This window comes from Sceloporus occidentalis, unplaced genomic scaffold (genome assembly GCF_023333645.1).
Source record: "Sceloporus occidentalis isolate IW3139 unplaced genomic scaffold, rSceOcc1.0.p SCAF_2, whole genome shotgun sequence".
Classification (NCBI taxonomy): domain Eukaryota; kingdom Metazoa; phylum Chordata; class Lepidosauria; order Squamata; family Phrynosomatidae; genus Sceloporus; species Sceloporus occidentalis.
In genome coordinates this window covers 119,434,955-119,456,745 of record NW_028316982.1, presented here as the reverse complement: position 1 = coordinate 119,456,745, position 21,791 = coordinate 119,434,955, and the positions used below count along the sequence as shown (strand labels likewise).

The 21,791-nt window shown below is 38.5% G+C and overlaps 1 protein-coding gene across 15 annotated transcripts in view; it reads right to left on the bottom strand.

Moving 5' to 3' along the window:
* The window catches only part of LOC149318932 (calcium-activated potassium channel subunit alpha-1), a 627,293-nt gene that overhangs the window by 173,765 nt on the left and 431,737 nt on the right, over positions 1–21,791 (bottom strand). For all 15 annotated transcript variants that reach the window (XM_089510711.1, XM_089510713.1, XM_089510714.1 and 12 more), the window contains 3 exons: positions 16,420–16,489; positions 13,505–13,660; positions 2,556–2,665 (listed from right to left, as the gene is read on the bottom strand). In XM_089510711.1, the coding sequence (XP_089366837.1) occupies positions 2,556–2,665; positions 13,505–13,660; positions 16,420–16,489 (336 nt within the window). The remainder of the gene's footprint in view (positions 1–2,555; positions 2,666–13,504; positions 13,661–16,419; positions 16,490–21,791) is intronic.

Genomic DNA, 21,791 nt, shown 5'->3' with positions numbered 1-21,791 from the left:
TGGGATCATCCGAGAAAGGGAGTTTGTGAGATATTAAACACATCAAACAATCCATAAGTTCATTTAAGGGGAATATAGCTACTTGTATCATTATCAAGTTAGTAAACTTCTAGTTCTGTTTAATGCAGGAATGCCTCAGGTGCCTTAGTTTTTGGATCCAGGGCTAACAGATATACTGCCTGAAAAATCACTCACTTTCCCCAAGGAAACTGGAAACTGTAGTTCTATAATGAACAAGGAAATCCTTAGCACATTCACAGGTATTGCCAGGGCAGCTGTAACAGCTGAAATGTAATAAATTATAATTATAGGGTAGATGAGGCCTACAAAAAAAGTTCTGTATTGCGTGTACATATATTTATTTATTGAGATGCAAACTTATCTGTGACACAACACTTTAATAAACAGCTGATTCACTTTTCCCACATATATGTTCTATGCTGAGACCCACAAAAAAACGAAAATGGCATTATAAGGAATCTTAATCTCCACACCTCTTTTTTTTTTAAACTACCAACATAATTTATTAATGCAGTTTGAACACAGATGTTCATGAACAAAGACTCTAAAGATGCCAGGACCAACTGTCTCTACCTACACTGGAGGGAAATAATTTCTACTTCTAATTAAATCAGTATTTTTGAGGGGCTATATAAATTCACTTGCATAAATTAGGCATGAAAACTAAATTGTTGGCTCACTAAAAATGTACAGGTAGGCAGATATAAATGTATCTATTGTTTTGCCTCTTTCCTCTGTTGTTATATCTAATCACTACATACTTCTGACCCCAAGGAAGGGTCCTCAAAATGATATATTCTGCTCTGAGTCTCTCGGTGCCTTAAGTATCCTAACTGCAGTGAAAATATACATGGAAATTCATGCTGATGATGTGCAACACAACATTCAAATTGCTGTTGAGTTTTAATCAGCTTAAATAGGAGGGATCACATTATCAGTCAAATGTTGGTTCAGTTTGAATTACAGTGTCTCTTTAATTTAAACCAGGAAACAGATAATTAAGCTTCCAGGTAATTAAATACTTCAGGAATATGCCAATATTTTGGGGAGACCCCTAAAACCCATTAAAAGATCCCTTCATTATTGATTATCCTGCCTGGGCATGTGATACAAATGATAGCTGTGGACTGAGCAAAAGCATACCAAACATGTCTTCACAAACCATATGGAAACCCATCTGTCTTATCAATGAATAAAGTTTGGAGCCTCCATTCCCAGGAGGTACACTTCACAAGGACTATACCCAAAGGGGCACAATTAGTTTCAATACAAAATGTTGCAATATTCATTTAAGATTTTATGCTTAGCAGGTGACATTTTCTGCAAAGCTACATATGAAGCCACAGGGAATGCTAACATTATCTGTTAATAAGCCAATCACATTTTTTTTGCAAATTACTGCACTTAATCCACAAATCAGTTTTATTCATTGGCAGAACTGAATTCAAAAGCCTGAAATATATATTTTTTAAAAAACTTTACTTCTGAATTTATATTCCACATATTATTTCTGCATCCTTTTAACAATGCTAGGAACAGGGCTTTCAAAAGCAGAAAGATGTGGAAATAAAATGGGCAAAGCTGAACCGCACTGAGCACAAGGTGTTCCAAACACTTCTGGCCTTCATTTATTACATTTCTAATCTTAAGAATTTGCAGGATGATACCTGACAGTATGGTGAAAATTTAAAAGATACAAAAGACACATAAACTGGATCTAATAATGAACTATATAAAAATGTAACATATGCCAAAATATTCAATAATAAAAGGATAAGAAACATGGAATGACTGCAGAATTTTATAGGCATGATTGCTGGTAAATTATTATAAGAAATGGATTACAAGTGTATTGCCTTTCAACACATTTTATGTTACGTTTCTAAACATGTTTAGTTTTTTGTGGGTTTTTGGGGCTATGTGGCCTGACGTTTGGATACCTGGATAATTTCAACCGGAAAGAAGAAACTCTTAAAGTGAACAAAATTTGGCTACCAGTCCTGAAGAATAGCAAAATAAGGACTCAGCAAATGCAAATGGGAAACCACTCAAAGTCAGGGGCTTTCCCAGCAGATAATGATCACCATTTAGCAGACATTAATCCTCTTTTACATTAGCCTCCCAGCCTGAGGCCTTCCATTAGCACAGAACAATACACATGCAAATCACTCCAGCATTCCCAGGCCACACAATATATATATACCCACTTTTTTCCAGGCAAGCATTCTCTGAAGATGCCAGCCACAGATGCTGGCAAAACATCAGGAAGAAAATCTTCTAGAACATGGCCACATAGCCCCCCAAAACCCCCCACAAAAAACTATGGATGCAGGCCATGAAAGCCTTCAACTTTACATTCTAAACATGTTTACTTGGAAAAACTTAGCATTTGAGAAAATATTATCTGATGCTACAACTGTAACACTTTTCTAGACTTCAGCTCACAGTGACAAGAAGATTTTGCAAAAGGAGCTTATGTTGTTATTTTTAGAGGAAGAAGAAGGGTAGAAGTGAATAACTGCACTACTACTTACTCACAAACAGCAGGGAATGACAGACCGACAAAGGCACTAGAAAGATACTCTGTATACATTTCATTAGCAACTCCTTCCAGGTAGTATTTCTGCCACGTATCTTCTTCAATCTAGAAAGGAAGAAACAAACAAGAAAACAAAACCATTTCACAGTCTGCAACTACTTTCTGCATAAATAAATGGAAGTGATTAAACACAAATCAATTTTATGTAATTAAACTTGGTGTCTCAGTTAATTGTTTTACCAGTTAATAAGGTGTGCTAAATTTCCATGCACGGTGTGGAAAGAATACACACCGCATTTGATGGATAGAATATTTTTGGCAAGTGAGGCTGTACTGTGAATTGTTGAGAATGTTTTGTCATGAAAAAAGCTCAGGAGATATCCTCTCTATAACGACTGCAATGGTGTATCTACTAACTTGGCAGGGAGCCCTACTAAAAGCAAAGTGGTTTACTCTTGTCGACATCTATTCCAGGTTGCCATTGGGCTCCCATCCTCATCACTGCCTTGAACTACAGCTGCTATTATTCTCTGTACAAGATTTTTTAAAACAGATGCAGTAAACCCTGTAAAAACGACTATAGCTGTTCTTACCATTGTAGATATTATGTTACTTGTTGTATGGATTCATTTTACAAATCGATTGACTATTTCAGTCTACATATATACGGATGCAACATTTCCTTTTATCCTTTCCCTTTATTAATTTTAATATTATATTTTTTGCTTTAATAAGCACTCTAAAACGGATGGATATTTCTGACAGTCGACTGTGAAACGGTTACACTAAAGAAATCCTTTTATAATATTTTCATAATCCTTTTAAATTTCCTTGCTAATTAGCACATGGCAGTAAGTTCTGTCTTATCTTAGATTCCTGGCTGATATTTGTACCTGTTTGTAAATAGGTCATTTTGAATGTATTGTGTTTATATGGATGTTTGGCCATCATTATATTTCATCCTTGTACTGGCTGTGTGCCGTAAATAAATTTGTTGTTGTTGAACTACCAAAGCACTGTATTTAAAATAGAAAAAAAAATCCAGCACATTGATATTGAGCCTTTATGAAGTAATCCATACTTAGTGGGTTGACAGTGACTGCCTATTTTTATGGACAAAGCTCTCCTGTGTTTTTAGGTTTGCTTTTAAAAAAAAATACGTTGTATGTTTCTTTTGAATATGAGTATGTGTTATTTACATTCCTTACAGTGATATGTGATATGTTAGTACCTACCCTCAGCTGTACTCAAGCAAAGAAATTAAAAGGATGAGCTTTGGGGAAAGTTGCCAAAATTAATTTGGCACCTATTCAGCAATCAATTGAGAACATCTCAGGGCAATGACTTGTCTTTATCATGTGCAAGGCCAGCTGTTTCAGAAGAGCATCAATGAAAGACAGCCTTTGCACAAAACAGAAGGTTTCTCTAACAAAGACATCTCGCTACAGAATAAATTATAGTCCACATGATTTTGCCTAGCCACTTGTCAAGTGAACAACTCTTTGTTATGCCAAGCACTTATTTCCCTTCAGTTCCCTGTTTGCCATCGCAATTCTCTGTACTCATCTGACTTTGGAAGCTATGCAGGATTAGGCTTGGTTATGATTTGGATAAAGAGCCCTGGTGGCGCAGTGGTTAAATGCCTGTACTGCAGCCATTCACTCAAAACCACAAGGTTGTGAGTTCAAGACCAGCAAAAGGGCCCAAGCTCGACTCAGGCTTGCATCCTTCCGAGGTCGCTGTTGGGGGCAAATTAGCTTACTTGCTAATTAGCTTACTTGCTGTTCACCACTATGATCTTTGGAATAGCGGTATATAAATAAAACAAATTATTATTATTATTATTATTATTATTATTATTATTATTATTATTATTAGAGTCTACAAGGAAATACTAGGTTCTCCAAACAGAGAATGTGCTTGAAATTCTGGCCAGTTGATGCCAGTTATAGGTGACAATATTGAGTTAAATTGTCTGTGAGTCACTATTAGGCAGCTTCCTATTTTCCCATATACTCTGCAGAGGAACCCAGCTTGGTACTGTTCTGTAACTCTTTGTCTCAGATGCCCATGCTATCCAGACTTAGTTTGTCTTCCCACAACCTGCTCACAGCAATTTCCTTCCATTTATTTTTACACTTACTAGTATTACATATTTGGAACAATCATCTGCAAAATGAGATTTTCCTTGTTCATATTTAAACCTAAGCTCCGTGTTTTCTACCTCTTTTTACACTCAGCAGTTTGATAATAATCATGCAAATAAGAATCTCTTCCTTATTTGCACTCATCCCAAAAACTCCTAGCAAAATATCTCAAACCCCAAGAATTAAGAGGGATATAGACATATTTGAAGGGATGTCATACTGGGGAGGGAGCAAGTTTGTTTTCTGCTGCTCCAGAGACTAGGACCCAGAGCAATGAATGCAAGCTACAGGAAATGAGATTCTACCTCAGCATTAGGAGGAACTTACTGACGGTAAAGGCTGTTCAACAGTGGAACATATTTCCTCAGAGTGTAGTGGAATATCCTTCCTTGGAGCTCTTTAGATGGAGGCTGGATGGCCACCAGTCAGGGATGCTTTGATTGAGAGTTCCTGCATGGCAGGAGTTGGACTGGATGACTCTTGTGGTGTCTTCCAACTCTATGATTCTATGATTCTAATGGAGAGGCGAGGCCTTCTGATGGGTTGTGAGTTAAGTATTTGTTTTTCCCAAATGGTAATGTAGTGGATGTTATGTGCCCACAGAGTTCTGCAAGTACAGAATTGTTCCAGGGGACTCTGGGTGAAATGTGGATCTCTGCTGTTGTTCACCTTTCCCCAATAAACATCCTAGGATGCTTTTAAGCCAAGCAAAACTCCACTACAGCCACTACTATAGCAAAGGAGGGCATGAAATAATGCCACCACTGCAGTATGCCATCAGACATATGCTTTCCAAACTTCCAAACTATTTTCATCCCCTCCTTAAAATCACCCCTGCCCTTTCTACCCTGGATAAAATGTGAGATGAATTTCCATGCAAGAATGTAAATAGTAAATGGTTAAAGGAGATTGTTGATGTTGCAAGTTTATGCACGCATATTTGAAAATTTATTTCAGTGTAGTCAGTGAGACTGTGTTTTAAAGTAGTTTCACAGTTTGTTATCAATCATGGCCCAAATCTCCTTTTTAGTTATTTTGGAGGAAAAACTGTTTATGATGGAAATATTATTATGTATTATGTATTCAATTTTTATAGTCCCCAAATTTAAACATTCATCAAGAAGAATGAAACTTGTTGTTATTGTTACCCCCATATTAGAACAACACATTTTATGAATGGTCAAGAATCAAAAATATCTCTCATGACCCCTCGGTATTTGAGTAAAACAATTCATGAGAGATCTTCATATGTGGGGCTGATTGGAGTAAATTGTAGGGTTGATGAAGAAATATGATGTATAAACTTATCTCCACTATACTTATTTCATGTATTATTATCTATTGTATTTATATTTTTACTTCTTCATTTTTATATCGCATTTATTTAACCTTTTATATAGAGTGCTTTTACAGAGGTTATACCAATTTTGTTGTATTTGTTGTATTTTGAGGTGGCCCATAGGCTAATCAATAAACACTGTTGTTATAATTATGTATAACAAACACCCCATTTTTTAAAGGTATTTATGAGCAGCTTTCACGGGGTTCTCAGTAATCTCCTACCAAGTTTCTGATCAGAGGAAAAGGCCTATTTGCTATGCCTATTCACTGATAGGCCTATTGTGTTTCAAAGACCTTTACTGAAGAATACTTGCCTTGTCATTACAGAATACCTTACTTACTTTGAGCATATCCTTTAGCCTACACCTGCACCACAACTATGTGCCTTTAGTGTTGAAGAAGATATTAGAAATGTTATCTACTGAACTACTGAAAGTAATTTTTCCAAGCTATGAGCAGGACCTTAATCCTTTCTAGAGCTGGACACTTCCTATGGTGGGCATGCATTCCCCAAATGTTAAATGTCACGCAGAGTGCAACTGCAGTGAAGTGATACTGATCACACTGAGAAAACCTATGGACTGCATCCCATTCATTCTGAAGAGGAGATGTTTGCCTTGAGGAACTACTTTTTACATGATCAATACATGCAATTAATCTGGGTCACTTGCAAACATAAGAAATGTAGCTTGAATGAAGACAGGTAGGATCAAAGTAAGCAGACCTGCTCACTAAGACTTGGAAATTGCTTCTGCCATCACTGGCTCACCCCTTCCAAAGCCCAAGAATGACCCTGAAATTGGGGGTGGGATTTTGGATTGCAATCCCCAAAATTCTCAAGACAGCCTGTGGCCATGCTGTTTGAAGGATTATGGGAACTATAATCCCCAAAAGTAACATTTCCAAACTCTGAACAAACCGCTGGGGAAAGCACAATCCTTATGGAGCTATCTTTCTTATTAAGAATGAAACAAGGGTCCCAGAGTAGGATTTAGTAAACTCCTGTAACTCTGTCCTTCATTTCTACAACTGAAACCACCAACAGAAACATTAAAACTGGCTTTTCCTCTGCAGTTTTTTTTAACCTGAATTTTACTCTGACATTCTTTTTCAACTTGTGCCCTTTCAGAAACAGAAAGGATCCATCTTCCAAAGTACAGGAAAGCCTTTGAGGAATATATCAAGTCTCAGCCTCTGAAACTGCTAGCCCATCCATAGAAACAACAATGAAGAGTAATAAAGGCTGGTTTTCCGCTCCATGACATCTGAAAGAAACTAGGGCATCCATCTTCTTTGAATCTCCAATACTTAATAGAGAGAGATTTATATCCACCCAGTGTCTGAACAAGTTTATTCAGCAAAACAAACAAAGGTTTTACAGCTAAAACCTTTGCACAGAAATGAAATCCATTGTTGCTGGTTCAACTTTATTAGCCCATATTGTACAGAGGTAGGTGATCTAAGGTACTGAAAACCAGCTGTCCTGGAGCCTGAATAATTTGTGCTGGCATTCTGCTTCCAATATTAGAACAGTATCTTCACAAAAGGAAGGGAAAGGGGGTGCCTCTTGTGTTATTCCAGGTACTTTTTTTTGGAAGTCACTCATATGATTTCATTAAAAAGTTTCTTTGTCATTTATTTTATTTCAATTTATTTATATCCTACTTTTGTCTCAATATTGAGACCACCCGATCCTGTATAAGAAATTATATCAAAACTCCATTCCTACTATCAGAAAACTCTGTGATGTATGCTCACTGCTACTATTGCATCTGTTAATTTTAATCAAAGTATTATTGTTATGGATTGTGGTTTTTTATATTTGTACCTTGTATGCATTTTATTAGTTGTAATCCCGCCTCGATCCGCCTCGATATTGGTAGCCAAGAAGGCTCTAATATCATTAAAACACAAATGCAACTAATGCTTGATTCATTGTAAATATTATAATTGCAATGTTACAATGTGATTATAATACTAAAATACAATAAAATGCATTATCATGTTAAAAGAAAGATTTTTTTTAAAAAAAAATATTTGAAAACAATTCTATGGCGGGATACATACCGCCATATAGTACGTATTGTATACGTACTAGGGTTAGGAAGGGGCGGTGCTTCCGCACCCCCCTAACCCTAGTACGTATACAATACGTACAAGATGGCGGCGCCCCTTCCACATGGGCGCCGCCATCTTTACGTACTGGACGCATAGCGTCCAGACGTGTCGCGGCGCCTATGATGTCGCGAGTCCGCGCCAGGCGCCTCGCGACGTCATAGAGGCGCCGCAAGAAGAAGCTCCGAAATGGAGCTTCTTTTTTGCTCCGCGCGGTTTGACTGCTGCAGCTCCCGCGCGGAGCAAACGGTGGCGGCAGGGAAGCGCCGCAAAGCGGCGGTTTGTATCCCGCCTAAGAAACATAACTGTGCTAGAAGACTGGTAGGGTCAAGAGAAAGATCTTCTGTGGAATTCTGTTTAACATTTCCCCATGTCGTTTGCAGTTCCATTAAGAAATTAATAAACAGGTCAAGTTAATAAATGGCCCTGTTTGATCCAATCTTTTGTTGTCCTTTCTCGTTATTCTTGGGGTGGGTGGGAAATTTGCATCCCACTCCCCACAAAGTTTGCCCACACCCACAGAGAGACAAGATTTAAAAGATGTCTCGGCAATTATGTCAAGGCTGGAAGATCTGGGGTGTGTGATCAGAGCTAACTTATGGTCTGCTGCCCCCAGCATCTTCACTTCAGTCTTGCCATCAACCCACTGTCCTGGTGCAGTGTGAAATTAACTTGGTTGCTTCAGAACTGGGGAGGCATTTTTTTGCCCTTTCCAAGTGCTTTTTCACCTACGCCATACTATTTCCAGATGGGCCTTGGGAAATTGGCTTGATCTGGCATGATTTGGAAAAAAATTGGTGGTGAGTGCCTAGGACACTATTTGGGTGGGTCTACAGAACCACCTCTTTGAGCCTTGGGACCTGGGAGGTGGGGAGAGAGATATCCCTTGGGACTGCATGAAGGATAAACCCCTTTAATTCTTGGGCACTGGGAGAGGGACTTTCATGTTAATCCTCCTGTGAGCCTCCCAACGGATAACCTAGCTTTGGGGTTATCGTTGGAGCTCAGGTGCTATCACCCAGGGGAGGCTGCGGAGCTCATCTTGGAAATAGACCACCGGCTGCAGCTGCATTCTTGGCTATTTTCCCACCTAATGCAGTTCCATTAAGAAATTAATAAATAGGTCAAGTTAATAAATGGCCCTGTTTGAACCCACTTTCTGTTGTCTTGTCTCATTATTCCTGAGGTAGGTGGGCAAAAAACACAGAGGTAATGGGAAAACATGAGTGTTACCAACAAAAGATGTTAACAAAATATTAACAAAAAATGTTAATATTTAGATCCGTTAATAATCCCATGAATAAAGCTGTGTAATCAATTAATGGACATGTACTTTGGAAGTGCTGAATGTACATGTTGATCAGTAATCTATAGTTTCATCTTTAATGGAAATCTGATGTTACATATAATAATTAAGTATAATCAACTGCTTGGAATGCTCTTTCAGTTCTTTTCCTCATATTATCAAACATTTCATTTAATTTTTTTAAAGTATTTTCAGAAATTGCTCCAATTGAACAATGTCATGGACTTTGATTATTTTGAATTTATTTATCCTAGTCAGGATTGATGCAAAGTAAGAGTTTCCATATGAAGAATGTGGCTAAGAAAGGAAAAGAAGAAAAACAACTGCAAAATAATATTTTGAGCTTGCTACATTTGCTTTACACTAATGTTGGACAGTGCGGTCAAACAAATAGTTTGGCTGGAAAGTTAAGCCATAATCAGTTAAATGTGTGCACTGTCACCACTGATCATGTACATTTGTCCTTGATTGATCAAATATTTCTGAAGTATTATACTGTTTTGTAATCAGGCTGGGAGAACATGGGGGAGGAATCTCTCCATTTCAATCTATTTTCCAAGAATGACAGGACTTCTGTTAAGTTATTGCTGGCAATCACCTAATATGTGTGTTTCCACTAATATTGTTTGCCTGAAGCATCTTCTATGTGGTCTGGATGCAACAAGAAATGGAGAAGTCTATCTCGCTTCGCTCCCAGGACTCTCCCAGACACAGCAAGGCAACAATGAGCAAGAGTAATAGGTAGGACATGCAGGCTAATCAATACTAATTTGTTACTAGTCATGCTCCCTGTGGAATTCTGGGAACTGTAGTTCTACATGTAACTCTTGCATGCTCTAGTATGTTTTCTTTACTTACAAGACTTTCTGAAACATATAAGAATCTAATAGCACCATTGAGACTAACTGTATGAAAAAAGTTGTAGCATAAGCTTTCATAGGCCTAGGTATACTTCCTCAGATGCATGGAGGAGGTAGATCTAATTCTATAAAACATATGCTACAACTGCTTGAACACAGTTACTCTCGAAGGAGCTACAAGATCTCTTTGTATACTGATATTCCAGAATAACATGGGTATATCTTTGGACTCTATAAGAATCTAGAATAAGACTATCTCTTCTACCAGAAATATTTGGTGAAAGACATGTGTTTCCTGAGGGGGGAAATTGTGTTGTTGCTGTTGTTGTTGTTGGAATCACATTTTTTTGGCCCCCAAACAACTTTTTCCAAACATCCACATGCATTTTGTGCAAACTAATTTTTTTTCCCTAGATGAAATCCCAAAGTGCTTTGAAAATTGTAAAGAAATCTCTGAAATTATTTGCTATTGCATGCACAAACTAAATAACCCCTATGCAATCCAGGCGTCTTTAAACCCTATGCATACTAGTGCAGTTTTTCCAAACCATAAAATGCAAAATTTTAAACAGACACTAGCTTGCTTGCCTGTCATAAGCTGACTTAAAATGTTTCTGTGTGCAATTTATTTGAATCTTACAGAATCCCAGGATATGTATCCTACAACATTTCACAAATACAAAATGAGACACATGGGGCCAAGCAACACCAGAGTGTGGTCAAGATGACTATGGGTCCAAACAGACAGGCCAAAATAAAGCTGCTTCAGGTCACTTTGGAGGTATGCTGTTTAAATGAGACACACATCTTAAGAGGCCAGAAGCTGTGCCAAAGCTGTGCTCCAGTCCTTAGGACTGGAGCATGGCTATGGCACAGCCTCTGGTCTTTCAGGACGCATGCATCATTTAAACACCATACCTCCAAAGTGACCTGAAGCAGCTTAATTTTGGCCTGTCTGTTCGGACCCAAAGTTATTCATGAGAAGGAACATGTAAGCTAAGAGACAATACTGCAATTTGCTTTTGTTTGAGCCTACTGGAAAGTGCATGATTCTACCCCTTCTACCCCTTCACGTCTTATTAGCGCTGCTGAGTGCAAAGTACTTTTTCAATTTGAACTCAGTTTGCAGCAGCTGAAGTACTTATGTGCACAGACAGATGAGGATAGATAAGGTAATAAAAACTGAGCTAGTTACAAAACAACAACCCAAATCCAGTTGTTAGTGCTGATTAGAGTAGGCCCATTGAATCAGTGGGATTTACTTGTGAATTGACTTACCATTCAATAATTGGTTGAACAGGCCTATTCTAACCAACAGCATGGAGCCAACATGGTGTAGTGGTTTGAGTATTGGACGAAGACACTGGGAGATCAGAGTTCATAATCCCTATTTGGCCATGGAAACACACTGGGGTCTCAAGCAGGTACAGCAGCAGGAGCAGCCAGAGGCTGCTCCAGCCCTGATTGCTCCAGGACCATCCCAGGATTGTGGCAACTGAATGCCACAGTCACGAGAGTGGCCAGTGCCACAATCTTCAATGGGCCACAAAAAGGATAGGTAAGAAATCGCTCCTTTCACAGCCAGTTTAGGGCTGTGTCCAGTGGCCCCCACATGGCCTCCAAATGATCTGCATGTGTATGTCATGTGCACACCCTAACCCCGGATCAGCTCGATGGCGGCCCTTTTGGGCTGTCTGTTTGAGGCCTGGGTGATCTTGGGCAAGTCACATCTCTCAGCCTCAGAGGAATGAAAAGACAAACCCTCTCTGAACAAATCTTGCCAAGAAAACCCTGCGATAGGTTAAAGTCTCCATAAGTTGGAAATAGCTTAAAAGCACACAACAACAACCTCGAACCAACAGGATGCTAGCCAATGAAAAACAGCCATGCAGAAACAGAAGACCTAATCACATCACCTACAACATTAGATGGACTTTCACTTGCTCATCCTCTAATGTGATATATGCATCCTCTGTCAGCAATGCCCTTGTGCATTCCCTGCTCCATTGAATAAACTGATATAAATCAAATGGGAATACACAAAATATGGGTTGCAGATCACTAGTCTTCCTGGGCATTCCATCTTGGACCTCAGAATGGCAGTCCTTGAACAAAAACAACTACAAAAGAAGATTGGAAAGGGGAACATGTTCTTGGCTATTTTCCAGATATAAGCAAATGTTCTATCCATGCTTAGTGTGTACTACACTACCTGACAAAGGCTCCTGGGGCTGAATCCTTTCCTCTTTGCACAGAATTTTCACCAGTACCAGGACAAAACCTAGATATTCCATTCAATAGCATCCCTATTATTAAGACTGTCTGTGCTGTTTTTGTGTTTGTGTTTTGCAATAGATTTATGTAATCTCAGTACATGACAGGATTATGGTAAAGATCTTGGGTGAATTGTTCCATATTTCTTGTGTAAACCACTTACTAAAAATGTTCTTGAACTCTCTTTGTCCAAAAGAATTTACTCAGATTCCCAGTTTGGGGAAAAGTAGCCAAAAGCAAAATGAGAGCAAATTAACACTAAGGGAATGAGTGAGATTTGGTCTGACAACCAACTACAGGTGCCCCCATGTGTTTGGAAAATTACTGGGGTGTATTATCTATTATTGTTTTCTCTTAAACCTCAAGAGCCTCATTGATTGAAGAGAAATAAATAAATGAATTATTGTTGCTGGAAGTTTGGGCTTTTGTACAAACACATGTTCCATATTTATTCTTGCAGTGAGAGATCCACTAGCCACTTGATGGGGGAAGGGGGGAAAAGCTGAGAAAGGAAAATTATGTGTCTTTTTCTCTCGGCACTTTGTTGCCATATGGATTGGATAGAGATCATATTTTTAACTGCAGAGGCTTTCTACATTGATAAACATGTGGTTTATCTGAAAGGGGAAAAAAGAACAATAAAAAGGGATAGTACTTTGAACAGTCTCTAATGGCCATGGATGTGCCAAATAAAAACAAAAACATAATTTTGAAGAAGCCTGGCCCACTGCCAAATTTGTAATAGGCTATGGGTTTTATTTTTCTTTGGATATGTTGTTTTATGTTTTAGCCATCAAAGTTGATGTATTTCTCTCTGTTTTGAGTTTAGGCCATGCACTCTACTCAGCCCCATGACAAATTGAATCCCATGCTAATGTCCTCTAATAGGATGAGACATTACCTTTATGAATGACCTCATGGAAAAGAGGTTGGCCAGCATTGTCGATAGGCCTGGTGCCAGGCAGCTCTGGGCGATGAAGCCCAGCTTGAGCTCTGCAAGGCAGATTGCATCATCCCCTTCCTTCCAATTCCAGCTTGGGATATTCAGCAGATGGGCCTGCAAGAGAAAAACACAGGTGAAAACAAACCCCACATCTTTCTAAAACATTTGCATCATCTTTCTGCTAACAAAGGATGGGGATGGATGAGAAGGAAACTGCAGTAGGTATGGCAGTCTCCTTCTCCTTCTTTACAGTCATCCTTCAAACTTAGGCCTGTTACAGACTGCCAAAATAAAGCTGCTTGGGGTCTCTTTGGAGGTATGCTGTTTAAATGATGCATGCATCCTAAGAATCCGGAAGCTGCACCAAAGCTGCACTCCAGTGTTTAGGAATGGAGTGTGGCTTTGGCGCGACCTCTGGACTCTTAGGACCCATGCATCACTTAAATAGCATACCTCCAAAGAGACCCAAAGCAGCTTTATTTTGGCAGTCTGTAACAGGCCTAAGTTTTGGAGCATGTGCAGAACATCTTCCATTTCTGAAGTGGAGTGTTCAAAATGTCCTTTTTGACTATTTTAAAGACAGAATGTCTTTGACAGCAGAGTCCTCCTTCCCCTCTGAAAGATACCATATTTTATGTCATTCAAAAGGGGATTTTATTGAAATGGGGTAGCATGAAAATAAACACAAGATATAAATGGTAAAATGGTCTGGTTGGACAGGCAGTAACTGGCCTGGTTAGGAACCTGGCATCAGGAGAAAGGTTGGGAGCTAGAAAGATTACACTCCATCACAGGGCTGAGAAAACTGTGGCTCGTCTGCTTTCTGTTCCCTCCTAGACCAGAAAGGTTGTTGTCTTACATATTGCAATATGTGATTGATAAGCTTGGTTCTTCAACCAGGTGAAAACTATACACCTTGTAAATCAGGACTGGGCATATGTGGGGAGGGCATAGGCGCAGGCAGTCCATTGGAGTGTATCTCAAATATGGGTGCAGGCTGCACAATCCTGGTACAGCAATCATTTTCTGAAACTGGAAATACAACTTATATCACTTCTCATCACTATGGAGTCTGTTTCCAACTCTCCCTTTGTTTTGCAGTAACTCCAGCTCCAAAACAGCCTTTAATGGTAAAACCACCCCCTCAGAGTGCTTTTTTTTCCAGTAATAAATATATATATATATATATATATATATATATATATATATATATATATATATATATATTGAGGTGAAGGGGGCTCCAAATGCCACATGGGACACTCACAAGTGTTGCACAATACCCATGTTGGCGGTAAAAACAATGCACTGAGTCTATCGAGCTCAGAAAATGTTAAACATGTCTAGTTCAGTGAAGAACATAGGTAAAATCCTGAGACTCCTTGGATAATTGTACTACTCTTGAGGCTCTTAAGCCTTTTCCTTTTCTGTGTTATACACCTGCTCCAAATGATCAGATTCTGATCTCCAGGAAGGAATCCTTCCCATTCTGCCATCTAATTATTCCTTCAGCAACCAATTCCAAAGGAAACCCATATAGGAACAGGTGACTTGATGCCAGCATAGTGGTCTTGCCTTCAGTTTAAAGTGCTTAATTAAATAAAGAAACCTGATCCAGTATTATTTACCTAAGGGGGGGTTATTATTTTCACATATTTGTGTTCAGTGAAATTAATTCAGAGTTCCCACTGAACATATTATCACTTAGAAAACCAAAAAGTCAACACAGAATCATAAGCATGTATGTGAATAAGTCCCATTTTTCTGTATCATGTTTTCATTGGAAGAACTACCTATCCCACTTCTGTCAGCACCATATGATGCTACCCAGCTCATGACAATGTTGGAGAGAGGAAGAGGGAGAGGTAAGTCTCCCTCCTCTCTTCTCTCCCTATATGTCACAGCTTAAAATGTATGCAAAGAGAGGGAGAAGTGTAGACATATTGGGAGCTTGTGGAGAGAACTTATGTAGCAAATGTTGGTAAGGATGAATGGGGTATGGGGAACTTAAGTCAGCCAGGATTTTGATTAGTGCTAGACTGACTTATTGGAACCAGAGTGACTTTGACTGATAAAACAATGTGTGTGATCTGTATGTGCTGTATCTATATTGTTTGTTGTTGTTGTTATCATTGTTGTTGTGTATCTTCAAGTCAATTGCAATTTCTGGTGACCCTAAGACAACCCTATTATGGAATTTTGGGGGCAAGACATGTCCAGAGGAGGTTTGCCATTTCCTTTGACATGCTCAAGTTCACTCAGTGGATTTCATAGCTGAACTGGGAATTAAACCCTGCTCTCCAGTCATAGTCCAGCACTCAAAATACTCCACTGTGCTGGCTCATCTATACTGTATGCAGCTTATATGTTAATGTGAAACATACGTGTAGGAGAGGAGAACTATTATGTTCCATTTGAAAATCAAAAATGGAAATTCAAGTTCATGATTATTAACCACTAAAAGTGGTTATTGTTTCACTATATTTGCCACATGACTTGATAGAAACAAAGTTATCATGAGAAAAGAGAGGTCACTATGGTTGTCTATTAAAATGTTCATTAGACCACTCTAGAACACCAAATGAGGTTACCATCTTCTTACACCCTGGGGTTACTTAGTCATCTATATCATTCTGCAAAGTGGTGAGGATAATTTTACCACTAGTCAAGTAGTTATTACCTATAACTATCCTTCAGGATTTTGAAAGATTTTAGTTTATTTGGATGAAAATTGTATTAGAAGTTAACTACATTAATACATTTCATTCTATCAATGCAACTTTTATGCAAGAAATATTACGACAAACTGCAAGAAACAATTAAAAAACAAAACAAAATAATTGGAGATGAGTCTCCTTCAGAACTTTTATTACCTTGTTGTGATACTGCAGCATCTGGGTAATTATTCTTATTTTTGGATGATAATTCTTTATGGAAATTACTCTGAAAAAGAAAATAAATAAATAAATAAACCAACATTGGTCATGATTCAACAGTAATTTTGAAAATATGGCTCCATGGCTTGGTTCAGATGTTATGGTAGTTTTGTTTACTGAAGCCATAATTTATTCAGCTTCAAAGAAACTATCCTGGTTTCTTAATCAGAGCTATGAGACATTCATTATAGCTAATAGGCTAAGATTAAAGTAACAAAATAATAAACTCATTAACATTACACCTCTGGAATTTTTTTACAAAGTTAATTTATTTGTGAATTGATGTCTTAAATTGTTAATGTTTTTTCCCAATCAGTTAAAATTGTTGACATGGCCAGTTACAAACCAAAGTGGTAAGGACTATTAATTGTTACTCAGAAATAATGCTAATGGAATTAAGTGAGGAATGTAAGGGCTCCTTAAAGTGTTGTTAGTTAATTAATTAAAAAGGAATAATTTCCAATTTCTGTTATTAAACCACAGTTATAGATGTCCAAAGGAGGAAAGCATAATTTAAGCACTTCCTTCAAGCCATGATTATGAAACCAGGAACTTATCAAAACATTTTCTGCAGACTACTGAGAAGCTCCAACATTCAGGTAGGCCAGGGCCAGTATTTCCAACTCAGAAGACTCTATAGAAAAGAAGGTTCAAAACAAACTTTGATATTCTGTATAAAATTTGTTAATATACTGTAAAACAATCAAGTATGTTGGTATTAGAACAGCCATGTCCCTATTACTTTCTACTGACTTGGTTATACAGTTGGCCCTTTTTACACACTGATTTTTTATACACGGATTCAAGCATCCACATTTTGAAAATGTTCAAAAAAAGTATAAATTTCAAATCTCAAACCTTGATTTTCCATTTTTTTATAAGGGACACCGTTTTGCATTTTATCATTCTACTTAATGGGACTTGAGCATCCACAGATTTTGTTATCCACGGGGGATTTTGGAACCAAACCCCAGCGTATAACAAAGGTCCACTGTACTACGAGCAAACAATTTCAAGATGTATCATCCACATCAGGCCTAGTCAGAGCTATATGATCTAGATGAAGCAAATGTGCAAGAGGAGTGTGACAGTGATGACTTAGAGCAATGAGCCTCTTGTGGTTTCCACTCTGTACACTGAGGCTCTTTTTGAGATTGCAAACCCCAATTACCAGGGCTCCTGATCATGTGGAAAGCCTCCATGCACAGAAAAGATGTGCTTGTATAACCCAGCTCTCAAAATGGGTTCCATAAGAGGAGAGTGATGACAAAATGGGACATGACTAGTGAATTCCCCTCTTGTGGGTTAACTTACTCTACATCCCAGAATGCCTGAGTAGGGATACTATCTTGCTGGCTACCTTTCTGGGCCATTCACAGGTCATTCACATTATTCTATTTTTCTGCACAGAATTACAACACATAATAACCCTGCTTACTGGTTACATTACCACTTTCCTTTTAAAAGGAAAGAGAAGAGTGTGCACACACACTATGCCTATCAAGATCAAGGAGATGGCATATTCTCTTCTCCGGTTCCCTAAACTGGTAGGAAAAGGCAGCCTCGTCAAAGCTGGACACTGTGATCTGTCTGAATTAACTTCTCTGTGAAAACTGAATTAATTAATTTATTCACTTTAAATATACCCCCATGCCATTATCCCAGGTATAGGATGCATAAAAGCTTCCAAAAACATTAAAAGGTTCCAATAAAAACACAATAAATTATGCACATTAAAATACTGATTAAATTTATTGTTGATAACACCGATGAAAATGATTTTAAACACCATACTGATAATAACTAAGCAGTAAAACACTTAGAAGACCAGCATATCCATTTCAAACTTTTGTCCTTAACAGACAGTTAGATGCTGAAGGCTTCCCTGCACAGAAAAGTGTTCAACTAAAGATTAATAGAGAGATGGGCATCCTAACTAGTCAAATGAAGAGAATGACAGAGAAAATAATTTAAATGTATGGTAAAGCAGGAACAGTTTTCCCCAATTAGCTCAACATTCAAAGGGTGGAACAAGGAAGATGCCATTTGCATTCCATCTTCATCCACAAAGGAGCAAAAGTTACACTGCTAATACTATAAAATGAAGCTTTCCAGGCAGCTGGGGGTACATGTGATTTATTGCTGCTATATGCTACAACTAAACAGGAACTTGACAAAATTAGTTGGGCTGCTTGCTCTAGCAAGCATGATGTTATTTCGCAAAGATTTTTTTCTCCCACTCTAATTCTTTTTTATAAACTTTCTTTAAACTGAAGATTTAATTAAGCATTCAATTTTATTGATTCAAACTTGTTTGTTCTGAAAACACACCAGAGAATGCAGTTCACCCAATAGGCATTTATTACCCCCTTTCCCTCGTTTTAATTAAACACATGGAATCTATTTTAAAAACTGACTAATCTGCATCTGGATTTCTCTTTAATCTATGTATATAATTTAAAATCAAAGCAAAAGTTCTCCCACCAGATTAAAAATGCAACTTTGGAAAATGAATGAAGCAGTTTGGGGGCTAGTCTACAACTTTGCTCTTCCATGTAGCCATGAAGTTTGCTCTTATGCTCAACTCAGCCACCCCCCCAAGACTCCACTTTGCTGCCCTGCTCTTTCTGGCAATGTTATTATGGCTAAGAGTAACAGTCTGATCTGGTGCCTGAAGAACTTTGTTGGACTGTTCCCTATTTGAGGATGCTATAATTGATCAAAACGAAACAGGCTACTCAGAAACAGGGAAGCACTGCTAACAGTTTTGTGACCACTAGGAATGAGAAGAATTCTCATTAATTGTTATATACCTGATAAAAAAGAATGAAATAAAAAAGAAGGTAAGAAGAAAAGAAAAGAAAAGAAAAGAAAAGAAAAAAGAGTTGAGAGTGTGTCCTAATACTGAACAGACTCTGGTGGGTTATAGACCGCCACTTGGGACGTCTGCAGGACGTCCCATTTTTAAAAAGGGGCGTCTCTTCTAGATGCCCCTGGCTCTAGTACGGACTCTGTCCATACAATATGGTGCCGGCCATTCCACACGGCCAGCGCCATCTTTACATATCGGACGCTGTGCGTCCGAACGTGTCGCAGCGCTAATGACGTCACAAGTGCGCCAGCGGCGCCTCGCAACATCATTAGGGCGCCGCAGAAAGAAGCTTCTTTTTTGCTCCGCAAGGGAGCCGCGCGGTGTGGCTGCGACGGCTCCCTTATGGGGCAAACGGCGGCGGTGGCAGACCGCCTCAAAGCGGCAGTCTATAACCCGCCCCAGTCGGGGAAAAAGAGACTAACTGACATGATCTGTTCAGAAAAATCAATTTGTCCAAAAATATAGGTAGTGGGTTGTTATCTCTCTCAGAAAGTTTTTTTTAGAAAGCCTATGTTTTCTTGATAAAAAGTAATATTGCTCCATAGAAGACAGTGTATTTTACACATAATTTTTGTGCAGAAATGCAGGATTTTTATGCATAAAAATGTTTTCTGCCCTGAAAAGCATGTTTTTGGGGACAGTGATCACTATGTATGGATATATTTAGATGAATTGTGAAAATAAATTTCTAACACTGAAAATGAGCAGAAAATAGGGAACAGTGGGAAGAGAAGAAAGAAACCAGGACATTTTGAAAAGTAGCTGAGCCAGTACAACAAAAGAGTATTAATCAGGACTATCTCTGCTAACCTGGGACAGTTGGAGGGAATTCAGTTTCAGAAGTGAACATGCATACGCCTAATCAATTCTGAATGAAGAGTTATTACAATCACTTTAGAATATCTCCTGAGCAAACACAATGCCAGGTAGCACACTAGGCTAAATCAAGCAATGAGGTTCTTGAATTAAACATAATAATCAGTGATACTGTGGAGAAAATATTGCTGTTAACCAGCCTCTGTCATTTTTCACTGGGTTCATGCACAAGGCTTTTGCCAGCCCCACCCCTAATGAACAGAGGTTGCAGAGCAGCTGTGCTTACTCAATGTATTGCTCCCTAAAGAACCTCCACCTGAATGGCACTCAATATAATTCCAGAAGAATGGGCATCCACCCGCAGTCTGCTCCCTTTAATTTAAATCGTTTCTCCCAGCTCTGCCTTCATTTTGTGGGATGTGCGTATTTGACAACCCAATAAAATTTGTTCAGAACACGGGCCAATTCACTGCGTTATCTCATTTTTAATGGATCTCTGACATTTTAGTATTTCAAAAGGGCAGATTGGTCCCATTAAATTAGATCTGTATGAACATGATGCCAATAATAGGAAAACCTATCTTATTAAAACCCTACATTTTGCCATTTCTTTGATATCTTTCTCCCACTGAGATGAGCCATACAATTTTTCTTTTTAAAAACTTAACACCAATATCAGGTTGGGAACTGTATGTTCTATTTGCTGACAGTGTTCTTAAAGCTCAAATCCATTTGTTCAAAGACCAAATAGGAACTAACTGCCTATGAGTAGAAAATCCACTATAGATGCTCCCATGAACACGGTTGACACTGCCTCTGTTGTTTTCACCATGCACTATGTGGAGCAACCTTTCCTGCCCTGGGTCCCACTAGATGTTCAGGACTGTACCACACACCAACTTTGAATGGCCATTAAGGGGCTGGTGGGAGCTCTAGGTCAAAAATCTAGAGGGATATATTTTGGCTAAGATTAATTCATATGGCTCCTATCACAGAGGCTTGCATACCCCACAACTCATACCTCTCCTAAGATAATATGTGTTATTGACGTGTTATGTTAGACAGCCTATTCACAAAAATATGTTGGCAGAAGCTTTGCTCTTCTGTTGTGGTAGCAACCATGAAGGTGACTGTAATTACACTAGTTAAGATACTTGTAAGGAACCTAGAGAACAATTTGTTCCTATTACAATAAACCTATTTGGGAATATGCAGTATGAGTTATGAAAACATTGAAGACAACCCACAAACCAGTGAGAAAAGAAGGAAGGAAAATTGTTAGGCTGGGCACTAAATCTGAGCAGTTCCCATTTTACCTAATTCCCTTTTCTCTCTCTTTTTTTAAAAAAATCCTGAAACCAGAGAAAAGTAGAGGAAAGTATCATCATCATCATCATCATCATCATCATCATCATCATCATCATCATCATCATCCCACTTTTGCAGAAAGGCAAGATATAAATCTAATAAATAAATAAATAAAAGCTTCACCACCACCACATTTAACTACTGTATTCATATTCAAAAGTGTCAGAGTAGATTACACATTCAGGAAACTGGCATGTCTGGCAAGATTTCTTCTTGACCAGCCACTAGGACTCCTACAGCAACCATCATGGCT